Raw genomic sequence first — 12,837 nt, forward strand, 5'->3', positions numbered from 1 at the left:
ACCCCCAATAGCTTTGCAAAGAATCGACAAATCATCATATATACATGCACACTGGACATCTACAAAGAATATACTGATAAATCTACTTCGTTTATAATCAGCTACGAATCTTGCCAATCATTTGCTGAGGATTTCATCAGAGTTTGACCAAGATTTTTTCACAAATCGCATACAGGGGTTCTTCAAGATTCTCATTAAGAATCTTCTGGGGATCTCAAAAGAAATCCAATAAGTTCTCTCGCAAAAAAAGTAAAGTTGGGAATAAATCGAAACCAAACAACGAAATTTTGAGTGCTCAAACCAAGAGAACTGAACAGCGTTCTGAATTGATAATTTGAACAAATGATCGCCACCAGCAAGTTTCCAATCGAACACATTTTCAAAGCAAAGGGATATTTGATCATCTAGAAACGTGGCTTCTTTCTATATTTACCTTAAATTGTAAGGAATTCTTCAAAAATCAAGGTTCTGCCAAGGAATTTTGAAAAGGAAAAATGCTCGAAGCAAATGTTGTTAAAAATTGTCTAAATTCATCAAAATCGTAGATTTTGACTGTAGGTCAATAATTATTGGATTGTCTATCAATAATTACACTATTGGATCAACAGAAGGATGTATGACTGTTCTAATAAACTTATTATCTTATTCCAATAAGCTACGATATAGCATCGAGCTGTATTTGTTGAAAAGTGAGCATTAAAGGGTTGATTTCATTTGAAAGGATAACAAATAGCTAGATTGAATGAGTAATAACTGCATTGATTGAAATCTGATGTGTATTCTCAAAATGCTTACAAAAAATCAATCAAAATTTTGCTTCGCCAATTCGGGGTTGAACTGGGAATTGTATTTCTGCTTGATCATCGGTACAGCAGCTTGCGGTGGTGGTTGTTTGGGAGCATCCGGGTCGGGATCTCCCCTCAGTTTGGCAAGCAGCTTTTCCGAACGAGCTTTCTCTCCCTGTTCGCGCAGCAATCGTTCTTTCCGCAATGCTTCGAGCTTTTGCTTTTTGACTCGACGTGTTTCCTCATCTGTGGATTCCGAATCCGATTTATTTCGTTTTTTACGTTTCTTCTTCTCTTTCTTTTTATGCTTTTTGTGGTGGTGCTTTTTCCTTTTCTCACGTTTTGGTTCAGCACTGGAACCACTCGAGGAACTACTGGTTCTTTTCCGTTTAGAACTCTTTTTAGTTTTACCAGTCAAAGACTGATAGGTTAATTTGCTGGTAGATGCAGCCACTATATCTTCCTTGGCCTTGTCTTCTGCCTTAGGAATGGAAGGAAGCGACTTGGTTCGCATTTCAGGAAGGTATCGACGCATCACATTCAATGGGTCATTGTATACCTTCGATTTCAACCCAACTTCTACCCGTTTTCCATCCTTATCCAGATCATCATCTCTCTTCGGAGCAACATCATACCAATCCCTTTTACCCAGCGCTTCATTCGTATCTTGTCCCAAATAGGTCAGATACCCAACCTGCTTTTCATACTTTTCCTGCTCTTCCTTTTTCTCCTTCTCGTGTTCCACATTCTTCTTCTTCACCCCATCGTCCTTTCCGCTTTCCAGATTCTCAAAAAAGTTAACGTGTTCTTTGCGTTGCAAACGTTCATCGATTTCGGAGGATTTCGTTCCTCCTGCTGCTCTGTCAGAGCTCGGTCCACAATCTGCCTGTCCCTTGGCTCGAGCTTTTTGTCGCAGGAAGTCAATTTTAGCTTCTTGGTCGGCCAAGGCAATCCTTCGCTGGCGTTCCTTTTCCTCTTCCGCGGCTTTGGCTTCATCACGGCGAACGCGGGCAATGTTGTCCTTGTTGCGGACATGCCAGCTGCAAGGGCACAAATTATGTAAATTGCATGTTCATGGTGTGAAAATCAATAAACTTACCTCTTCTTCGGTAAAATATTCATTTTACTTTATTTGAGAACAATTTTAGTTACATTTACTGTTAAATGCGGTTTGTTGTTGTTATGTTTTCTTATGCTTTTCTGTTTTTTGTGCTTTGATTTATGTTTTCTCGTGATGCGACTTTATTGCAACATGTGTGTGACAAAACAAAATCGTGACATGCAACATTATTGTGCGATACAAATCACACACTCAGGGAAGTGTATATGCAAAAATTGAAAGGCAATCCTAACAATGAATGCATTCTCGCATCAATGTGATGGATTTTACTAAGGTGGCGCAGATGATTGATGCGTGCCACTAGTCCTCTCTTTTAATCTCCCGCTGTTCTTTTCTTTTCTTTTTTTTTTTAATTTCTTTATTAGTATCATTCCAAACATTACATTCATTTCTTATATCTAGGTGTTCTGTGTTATTAGACAACACTATCATCCTAATTTGGTAAAACAAATTTAAGATTTAATCAACATTTTGTTAACAACATATTACATTTCATTTGCCATAGCAGTTCAGTTTTTTTTACAGGTGAGTTGATTTCACCTGCTTATAAGAGAAAAAAAAAACGTTTTGAATATACTTAACCTAACTTAACCTCTCCCGCTGTTCTTATGCAGCACAAATAGTGACGTCACTATTTGCGCTGCATAAGAACAGTGGGAGAATGAAAGAGAGAACTAGTGGCACGCATCAATCATCTGCGCCACCTTAGTAAAATCCATCACATTGTTCTCGCATCACCTGTGATCTCGCCCTAAAAGCCATTGGTAACCGAGCTTGTAGCTTGTTGTTACCGAGCAAATGAATGAATTTACACGTTATTCAACTATGATACGATGAAGAGAAGATCCTCCTATATCTCCCAGTGGTGATAGTTTCCATCCTGGGCCATTCATTTGCTTAGAATCAAGAGGCTACACACTCGGTTACCAATGGCTTTTAAGGCGAGATCACAAATTATGCGAGCATTGATTGATAAAAAAAATCTCGCTTAATTCTAGACAACATTTGAAAAGGGCGCAAGAGGTATTGAGCCTTTTTTCAGAAACGTTTCTGTTGAGCCCTTTTTTGCCCGCCATCGCAAACTCACGCCACTATCAGAAAGATTGATGTTAGCTCTTCCTGATAGTGGTGTTCGCGAGCGTGGTCGAGTTGAATTCTCTGCTTAATCTGGGATAACGCCCTAAAGGCCATTGGTACGTGGTTACCAGCTGGTGGTTGTAGCTCGTTGTTTCTGAGCAAATAAATGAATCAGCATCCAAACCAACACCCTTGGCAGTCCTAGAACCAGAGGCGCGTCCACGTTCGAAACCATGGGTAGGACAAACGTTAGAAAATAATGGCACAGTGAAGCTAAGAAAAATTTTAACCCTATGGAAGCCTAGGCTGGAAATTGAAATTTACTATGTTTGAGGGGCTCAAACGTAATGTAAGTGACATTTTGGTTGTTTTTGAGTTGAGTTGGGGAATTTCTAATATTTCCAAACGTTCCAAACGATATTTTCAAGTGATTTTTCCGCTCAACAAAAAAAACATAATTCTTAGAAGACTGGTTTGTAGTTTGACTCCCACACAATTTGTATTGATTGCTAAAAAATGCTGTGAAAACTTCAAAGTGGATTTTCTTAAAATTGGCTTTTTGTCGCTGTCACCTCAGAAGCTTCAGAAAGCTTTTTGCCTTTACAGAGGTGGGAGCGAATGAGTGCCTTAGAATTAGGAAATTAGAGACCTGTTGCCTGAAAAAGAGACCTTAAAGCAGTGATTCCCAAAGTGGGCAAATTCGCCCCCCTGGGGGCGATTTTCAGGCCCAAGGGGGCGAAAATTTGTAAAACAGAATTTGGGGGGCGAAAAATCCCGAAAGGGGGCGAAAAAGCTAACATGGGAGCATTTGAAAATAATTACTCATAACCTTTGGAGGACAAACATCTGAAGGTTAATCAATTCCAAACTTAAATATTTCCAGGAATATTTTACCTTACATCGTTATATCTCTAATTATGGTCATTGTTACGAAGACGGTCACGGTTCGGACTCTTAACAGCAAACTCGTTCTTTTGCTTGAGTAGGCTTTAAGCTGTAATTTAGTTTTATTTAGTTATATGTCGCATGTTTTAATTTATTTTACTTACATTTGTTGTCTTCTACGTTAACTGTCCGTCTACTAGTAACAAATGTGTAGTTGTTGTGTATGTCCCTTCATAGATTAAGTTTTACAATTAGAATCAAATTCATTTTAATAGATTAAGCAATACTTACTTATTTTTAGGAACAAATTCTATTTTAGCAACTTTAGAATAAACAATTTTAGAATAACAAATTTATGAGATTCAATCTAGCTTAGAGAGTCTTTGTGTAGATGTCTGCTATTCGTTTTTAACAATAGGTTATCTCAATTTTTCCCCAATCATCCCCATGACGTTTTGTGCTGCACTTGTCAATCGATCGTCGGATCGGTTGAACCAATAGCGGTAGCCGATAACGAGGGGTCTTGTACCGTTGCGCACAGTCATTTTAAAAGTATTATAGACAACATTACATGATTGTCAAACACAAAATATGTGTTTTATTCATTGAGCTTTTTAAATATCATGTGAGTTTTAAGAATGGTCAGCATTTTAGATTTTCACGAGATTTTGCAGATGCCCAATATATATAAGGGTCTTTTTTTGTATGTGAACTTTAATGTTTGGAAGTTAATATTTCTGGCATCCAGCTTTTTACCAAAAAAAATCTACAGTACCATTTGTGATGTTTTTAATCATTTTTAAAGAAAAAAAATTTGTCCTACAAAAATCGCGTTCCAGCGATGCCAAAGACAAAAAAAAACTATTTATAAATAGAATTGAAGAAATTTCAGAGATGCGTTGGATTTATACCTCCAGAACGTCTGAAAAATTCGAGTTTTCTTGTTGTTAGAAAAACACCCTTTTGATAAATTGAATTCAATTGAAAGAAAAGCGTTAGAAACGTCAGGCATTCATTACTCACAATTTCTGAAAATTTTTCCAATAATTTAGAAATAGCAGATAAATCACAATTCACGGGGCGGGATCTTTCGAAAACGAACAATTGCGAACAGAATCATTGCAGTTCACCCAAATGTGACATATTCATGTAAAAATGAATTCATTTGCTTGGAAAACATTGCATTTGGTTCGATTTTCGATAACTTCGCCCCAAACTACGTTACAAGGCGCCTATGAATACATAGCATTTGTTAAGTTGAAACTGGACCAAACTTTTACCGATCAAATCAGTAGCCTGTAATGTAGGCAAGATATTTTTAAAATCGATATTATAATTTACAGCACAGGTTACCGATATTCAAGAAAATATTTTTACATAATAATTATTTCTTTGGATATGCGAGTCGAAGACATTTTTTGTCCTTATTAAAATATTTGAATCACATATCAGGGGGGCGATTCCAGATTAATATTGGCCTCAAGGGGGCGAAAGTTGAAAAAGTTTGGGAAGCACTGCCTTAAAGGAACCAACAAGAGGCCGGAAAGTGACCAAACAGGAAACAAAAAAACGAAACCTTATAGAAAGATGAGAGTTTTATTCTTCATAACATCAGAGTAGACATTCCTCTAAGATCTAAAACATTGTTTGAGAATTCCTCGTGACATTATGCCAAGTATGTGTTTTCCATGATTTTTCCTAGGAATTTCATCAGAAATTTATTCAGATTTTATTTGATCAAATGTTCATTTAGTAATAATTTCCTAAAGGAATTTCTTTACAAGTTTTGTTTAGGACACCCCAAGAATTCAACCTGGATTTTCCCAAGAAGAAACACATAAATGAAATTTCTGCAATGACTATTTCTGAAATCATCTAAATTCATCCAAAAATTCCTTGGGAAATTTTTCAAGAAAGTCTCAACTTTTCCAAGATTTTATTCAGTAATTTATCTATCGATTCGGTTGGTAAATGGCTGGGCATGGCGTACCATTGGTACCTCGCGTACCTGAAGGAATAAAATAGACCCCTTTGTGCGGTCCTTAGCCTCTTGCCCAGCAACTCCTATCCCTACCTCCTCGCGGTACTGGCCGGGGTACGAGTAACCTTAGGGAAGATCGGGTAACCAACCCCCGGTGGGAACTTTGGTCGTATGCTGACAGGGAAGGGGGGGTTTGCTTTTGCTTTTGCTTCTGCAAACCTTGAGCGTCTGTACTCCATGTTAGGAGCGGCTCACAACAGCGTCTGTTCCCCATGTCAGGGGCGGCTGATCATCGTCTGAGTGCCAGAGAAGGACTCTAAGCTAAACTGCGCACTATGGTCCTCCGAACATTTAGGGGGAATGGTCCTCCGGAAATCTAGGGGGTTGGTGTCAGGCCCTGCAAGCCAGCCGTAAAAAATCAAGCAACGAATAATCAACGAGAGAATACGAACTGGGACAATCGGCGAAGACCACAGCGACGTAAAGGGACTAGCGATTGGAAGCTCGGTACGTGGAACTGTAAGTCTCTCAACTTCATCGGGAGCACACGCATACTCGCCGACGTGCTGAAGGACCGTGGATTCGGCATCGTAGCGTTGCAGGAAGTGTGTTGGAAGGGATCAATGGTGCGAACGTTTAGAGGTAACCATACCATCTACCAGAGCTGCGGCAATACACATGAGCTGGGAACAGCTTTTATATATCGATGGGTGATATGCAGAGGCGCGTGATCGGGTGGTGGCCGATCAATGAGAGAATGTGCAAGTTGAGGATCAAAGGCCGGTTCTTCCACTTCAGCATAATAAACGTGCACAGCCCTCACTCCGGAAGCACTGATGATGATAAAGACGCTTTTTACGCGCAGCTCGAACGCAAGTACGACAGCTGCCCAAGCCACGACGTGAAAATCATCATAGGAGATCTAAACGCTCAGGTTGGCCAGGAGGAGGAATTCATACCGACGATTGGAAAGTTCAGCGCCCACCGGCTGACGAACGAAAACGGCCTACGACTAATTGATTTTGCCGCCTCCAAAAATATGGCCATTCGTAGCACCTACTTCCAGCACAGCCTTCCGTACCGATACACCTGGAGATCACCACAGCAGACAGAATCGCAAATCGACCACGTTCTGATTGATGGTCGGCACTTCTCCGACATTATCGACGTCAGGACCTATCGTGGCGCTAACATCGACTCTGACCACTATCTGGTGATGGTCAAACTGCGCCCAAAACTCTCCGTCGTTAACAACGTACGGTACCGACGGCCGCCCCGGTATGACCTAGAGCGGCTCAAGCAACCGGATGTCGCAGCGGCATACGCGCAGCAACTCGAGGCTGCATTACCGGAAGAGGGTGAGCTGGACGAAGCCCCTCTTGAGGACTGCTGGAGAACATTAAAAGCAGCCATCAACGATGCAGCTGAGAGCAACGTCGGGTACGTAGGACGGAGTCGACGGAACGATTGGTTCGACGAGGAGTGCCAGGAGGTTTTGAAGGAGAAGAATGCAGCGCGGGCGGTCATGTTGCAGCAAGGGACCCGGCAGAACGTGGACCGCTATAAACGGAAACGGCAACAGCAGACCCGCCTCTTTCGGGAGAAAAAACGCCGCCTGGTGGAGACGGAGTGCGAGGAGATGGAACGGCTGTGCCGGTCTCAGGAAACGCGTAGGTTCTATCAGAAGCTCAACGCATCCCGCAACGGCTTCGTGCCGCGAGCCGAGATGTGCAGGGATAAGGATGGGAGCATTCTGACGGACGAGCGTGAGGTGATCGAAAGGTGGAAGCAGCACTTCGACGAGCACCTGAATGGTGCTGAGAGCACAGGCAATGAAGGACGGGACAACGGAGGAAATGCCTTCGTCAGTACTGCGGAAGATGGAAACCAACCAGCCCCCACTTTGAGGGAGGTTAAGGATGCCATTCACCAGCTCAAGAACAATAAAGCTGCTGGTAAGGATGGTATCAGAGCTGAACTCATAAAGATGGGTCCGGAAAGGCTGGCCATTTGTCTGCACCGGCTGATAGGCACAATCTGGGAAACAGAACAGCTACCGGAGGAGTGGAAGGAAGGGGTAATCTGCCCTATCTACAAGAAAGGCGACAAGTTAGATTGTGAGAACTTTCGAGCGATCACCATTCTAAATGCGGCCTACAAAGTATTATCCCAGATCAACTTCCGTCGTCTGTCACCTGTAGTAAACGAGTTCGTGGGAAGTTATCAAGCCGGCTTCGTTGACGGCCGATCGACAACGGACCAGATCTTTACTGTACGGCAAATCCTCCAAAAATGTCGTGAATACTAGGTCCCAACGCATCACCTTTTCATCGATTTCAAGGCGGCATACGACAGTATCGACCGCGTAGAGCTATGGAGAATCATGGACGAGAACAGCTTTCCCGGGAAGCTCACGAGACTGATAAGAGCGACGATGGAAGGTGTGCAAAATTGTGTGAAGGTTTCAGGCGAACACTCCAGTTCGTTTGGATCCCACCGGGGACTACGACAAGGTGATGGACTTTCTTGCCTGTTGTTCAATATTGCGCTAGAAGGTGTTATGCGGAGAGCCGGGCTTAACAGCCGGGGTACGATTTTTAGGAGATCCAGTCAATTTGTTTGCTTCGCGGATGATATGGACATCGTCGGCCGAACATTTGAAAAGGTGGCATACCTGTACACCCGCCTGAAACGCGAGGCAGCAAAAGTTTGACTGGTAGTGAATGCGGCTAAGACAAAGTACATGCTAGCTGGTGGGGCCGAGAGCGACAGGGCTCGCCTAGGTAGCAGTGTTACGATAGACGGGGATACTTTCGAGGTGGTCGACGAGTTCATCTACCTTGGATCCTTGCTGACGGCTGACAATAACGTTAGCCGTGAAATACGGAGGCGCATCATCAGTGGAAGTCGGGCCTACTATGGCCTCCAGAAGAAGCTGCGGTCAAAAAAGATTCACGCCCGCACCAAATGTACCATGTACAAAACGCTCATAAGGCCGGTAGTCCTCTACGGGCATGAAACGTGGACGATGCTCGAGGAGGACTTGCAAGCACTTGGAGTCTTCGAACGTCGGGTGCTTAGGACGATCTTCGGCGGTGTGCAGGAGAACGGTGTGTGGCGGCGAAGGATGAACCACGAACTCGCCCAACTCTACGGCGAACCCAGTATCCAGAAGGTGGCCAAAGCTGGAAGGATACGATGGGCAGGGCATGTTGCAAGAATGCCGGACAGCAACCCTGCAAAGATGGTATTCGCTTCGGATCCGGTTGGTACAAGAAGGCGTGGAGCGCAGCGAGCTAGGTGGGCGGATCAAGTGCGTATCGATTTGGCGAGCGTGGGGCAGAACCGAGGATGGAGAGATGCGGCCACGAACCGAGTATTGTGGCGTGAAATTGTTGATTCAGTGTTATCTGTGTAGATGTTAACTAATAAATGAATGATCTATCGATTTCCCTGGCCATCGTCTTCTAAAATACAATTTTCAACTTCTACAGAAATTTCCAGAAATTTCTTATAAAATTGTCTTTTAGGATTAATATAAGATTCCAACTATGGATTTCGCTAAAGATTTCTGGATTTATAAGATTTTTTAAGTAATTCCTCCAGCAATTCTTTGAGAGTTTCTCAAGTTAATCTTGTTTTTTTTTCAGGAATTATTTCAGGAATGTCTCCATAGAAATTTCAAAGAAATGTTTCTGAAAAATAAATCCGCAAGTTATTTTTAAAGAAAATCCTAAAGTAACCTCTGATAAACTTGTGTAAGTTTTGAAGTCACCCTTAATGAACAAGGATCTCTGAAATAGCTACTGGACTCTTGAGGAAGTTTTAGGAGATTACCTAGATAATTTTCTAAGACAAGGCCGATACAAATTTGACTTTGTTTTTTTGTCAAAGTAAATCCCTGTAGAAGATCCTGAAAGTAGGGTAGCCAATATATTTTGGACCCCTGCCTATATATTTTGGACTCCCTGGGCCATTTTCCTGCAAATTTCCCAGTTAAATTCGAAAGATCAACTAATTTCGCATACCATTTGGAAAAATAGGACTGTTCCACACTTGCATCAACCGTTTGTACACAGAAAATGTGTTTATTTTATCTGAAATTAATTTAATTTTATCAGTTCATCCATGCAACCATTACAACAAGTTACATACAGAAATTAAAGCCGCCAAATTTTTTTCAAATGTAAACAAAAACTTATTTCAAATTTTTGAACTAAAATCGTAGAATTTCTTCGGTTTTCCATTGTCAATCGATTGATTAGACTATGAGTAAGCATATTATATAACCAGTGTAGTATACTTTGTCGCCAAACGATAAAAAATACAGGGTGTCCAAAATATACACTCTGAGGGTCCAACATGTATTGGTGTGTCCAATATAATCAAAAACAGTGCATCACTATTCAATTATTTCCGACGTTATTTTTGGATCCTACATGACCGTATGGGCATTTTTATCTTGTAGAGAAAGTTTTTCTCGACATTTTGGCATGTTCTTTGACTTGGTTACGCTGTGCAAAGCATTAATTGGAACAAAAAACCAAAATCACTTCCTTAGGGGATCCAAAATACGACCGTTACCCCATTCCTAATAAATTCTCTGTAATAATTCCTGGAGCTCTTCCTCGGGGAATCTGAAACGAAATTCTTAAAGAGCATTTTAAAACCGTCATAGTCCTTCAAGGTTTCTTTGGAGCTTGTATGTTTTTGCATGAGAATTCAATTTAAGCAGAATAAGGAAAAAAGACTATAGAGGCCATTTTGGTTAAAAGAATTACTTTAGAAATCCATTCCATAAAATACTTTTTAAAGACTTGCATTAAAATAAAGACTAAAGCTCTGAAAAGAAAGGTACTTTCAGTCCTGTCTTTAGGATCATTCATTGAATCAACTTTTGTTATGAGTCATATTAAAAAAAATATGATTATCCTCATTTATTATTACATTTATTATTACATTTTAAAAGAATTCAAAGAAGATTTTAAAAGAATATATTAAAATCGATTTTGAAATGAAATTTATCAAAAAAAAAAAAAAAAACTGTCTGCCTTTACAACCAGTAAGGTTGTAGATAACAAATGGATGATCAGCAAAAAATCTGTGAATTTCTGTAGCTTTTTTTCTTTGTACCGAAGTTTTCAAAAAATTTCGGCAATTCTGAATTAGCCAATAACTTCTAGCGAGGAATTGCATTAAAAATCGTCAAGAGACTCAGCGATGCTTTAATAAATGATATAAAGAGTGATCGCACATTCAGTAATCGCTAGCACCATCATTCTCGTGCTGTGTATTGCACGATGCGACTGATATTAGTTTAATCTAAAAAATCTTCAATAACCTTCTGATAATTATAAATGAATGTTCCAGAAACTTTTCAAGAATAACTTCCAGGAATGCTCACGGCAATTTGCCCCAGAACGCCGTAGATATCTTTAAGAAACCATCCATTAATTCATTCAGAAATGTCATAGAAGATTGCTTCTTTTATTTTTCTAACGGCCAAAGACATATCTTGTAGCATTTATTACAGTTAGTTTCTTAGGATTTTCACTATAGATATCTCAATCTTTCTTTTGACGAGCCAGATCTGTTGAGGATTATGCACGAAACATTGCACGCTACCATGAAAAACCTTGTTGTATCGCCACAAGAAATCGGATTGAAATTCATAAATTTGCCTTATGAAACCAGAATTTGAACACAAAAAACGTTTTCGCGGCAACCTGGAATCGAATCAAGAACCTTGCGATCGATAGGCCCGAGCGTATACCACGCGCCTATCGACGCCTTGATGTGGAATGATCAGGCATTGCAGAATTCGCTCTCTTTTGAGAATGAAGTACGATCAAAGTGAACAAAGAAAAACATCCCATCTGTTGCGGTCCACGATCGTCAATGTATCGCAAGTTGTAACAAGTCTGATAAATGGAAGCAGCGAACAAGAGCCCCAAAGAGAGAAAGCGATTATAAAATCAATTTTTCTCGCTTGTTTACCGTTGGGGGTAGGGGTTTTTCTTTACTAACATGATAAACAATCCACGAGCTTCCAATAGCAATAGTGTCCCCCAGGTTTAGAGCATGTTTAGATGGGTTTTATCATGCACTATTATCCCCCCAATCTGATCAAAGTTGTAGCAGTATACGTTAAACAGTCTCTCATAATGTGCAGCATATTATGATAGTTGCAGAGAGCGATACGTTAGAGGTTCTCTCAATTTTCTCAGGATTCAATCCCTGGGAGTGATGCTTAAACGATACATAAAGCATTCGTATTGCAATATTCGTTCCACTTTTCATGAGGCAAAATGTATGAAATTCGATAGTCCAGTTCGCTGCGTGTACATGTCCTACCTGTCCTACCCACTTCCCGCGATCCGATTATTATTTATTAAGGACACTTTACCACTTTAGTGGCATTCGTGTCAGGCGGAAGAAATGATGAAGGAATTTTTCACAGTGAGCTCCATTTGATTTGACGTTTCTTTTCAACTGCGTACTGCGATCAAAGAATAATACCTTTCTTGAGCATTTCTTGCAAGAAATTTCCCATGCATCGAGATAGGCGATTACTTTTCTGTTGAAGTGCATACTTCCCATTATACGAGAATTGGACTCAACAGCGTCATGCAAAGCCAATGTTTACCAATTTCTACGTGCCCTTTTGAAATGTTTGTCCAGAATTTATAATCTCACCCTGAAACAGGGTGGGTGTACGGCTGTCAACTAGCCTTGAAAGTCATTGGTAACTCTTTACAAACGAATGGATTGTTGTTTCTTTAAGGTGAAACATCTTGGAATACAAAGATGGCCGTCACAATGGCCAACTTGGGCTCCTACTCACGATTTCTAAGGCACTAAACTGGAGAAATAGTTGCCAAACATATCTGATCTTCTTATTTTAAGCTTTCTGCTAGTGCACAACGCCAAAATAAAAAGTTCACTGTTGTTGGATGCTTTCTTCGCGAGATTAGTGTCTTTGAAGTTTC

The 12,837-nt window shown here is 40.8% G+C and overlaps 2 protein-coding genes across 2 annotated transcripts in view; one reads left to right on the plus strand and one right to left on the minus strand.

Moving 5' to 3' along the window:
* Nucleotides 1–12,837, plus strand: part of LOC5568462 — a 97,401-nt gene that overhangs the window by 6,211 nt on the left and 78,353 nt on the right. The gene's annotated exons all lie outside the window — the stretch shown is intronic.
* Nucleotides 759–2,041, minus strand: LOC5578061 (leukocyte receptor cluster member 1 homolog). The gene is made up of 2 exons (XM_001663633.2): nt 1,885–2,041; nt 759–1,825 (listed from the first exon to the last, which is right to left on the minus strand). The coding sequence occupies exons 1-2, from the start codon at nt 1,905–1,907 to the stop codon at nt 802–804; spliced, it is 1,047 nt and encodes a 348-aa protein (XP_001663683.2). The 5' UTR covers nt 1,908–2,041; the 3' UTR covers nt 759–801.

Source organism: Aedes aegypti, chromosome 2 (genome assembly GCF_002204515.2).
Source record: "Aedes aegypti strain LVP_AGWG chromosome 2, AaegL5.0 Primary Assembly, whole genome shotgun sequence".
NCBI lineage: Eukaryota > Metazoa > Arthropoda > Insecta > Diptera > Culicidae > Aedes > Aedes aegypti.

Excerpts from the sequence above, each read along its gene's own strand:
- LOC5578061 (XM_001663633.2), bottom strand. The coding sequence starts at position 1,907 with ATGAATATTTTACCGAAGAAGAG. Across the intron at positions 1,826-1,884 it reads AATATTTTACCGAAGAAGAG|CTGGCATGTCCGCAACAAGG; the intron begins GTAAGTTTATTG and ends GTGCCCTTGCAG.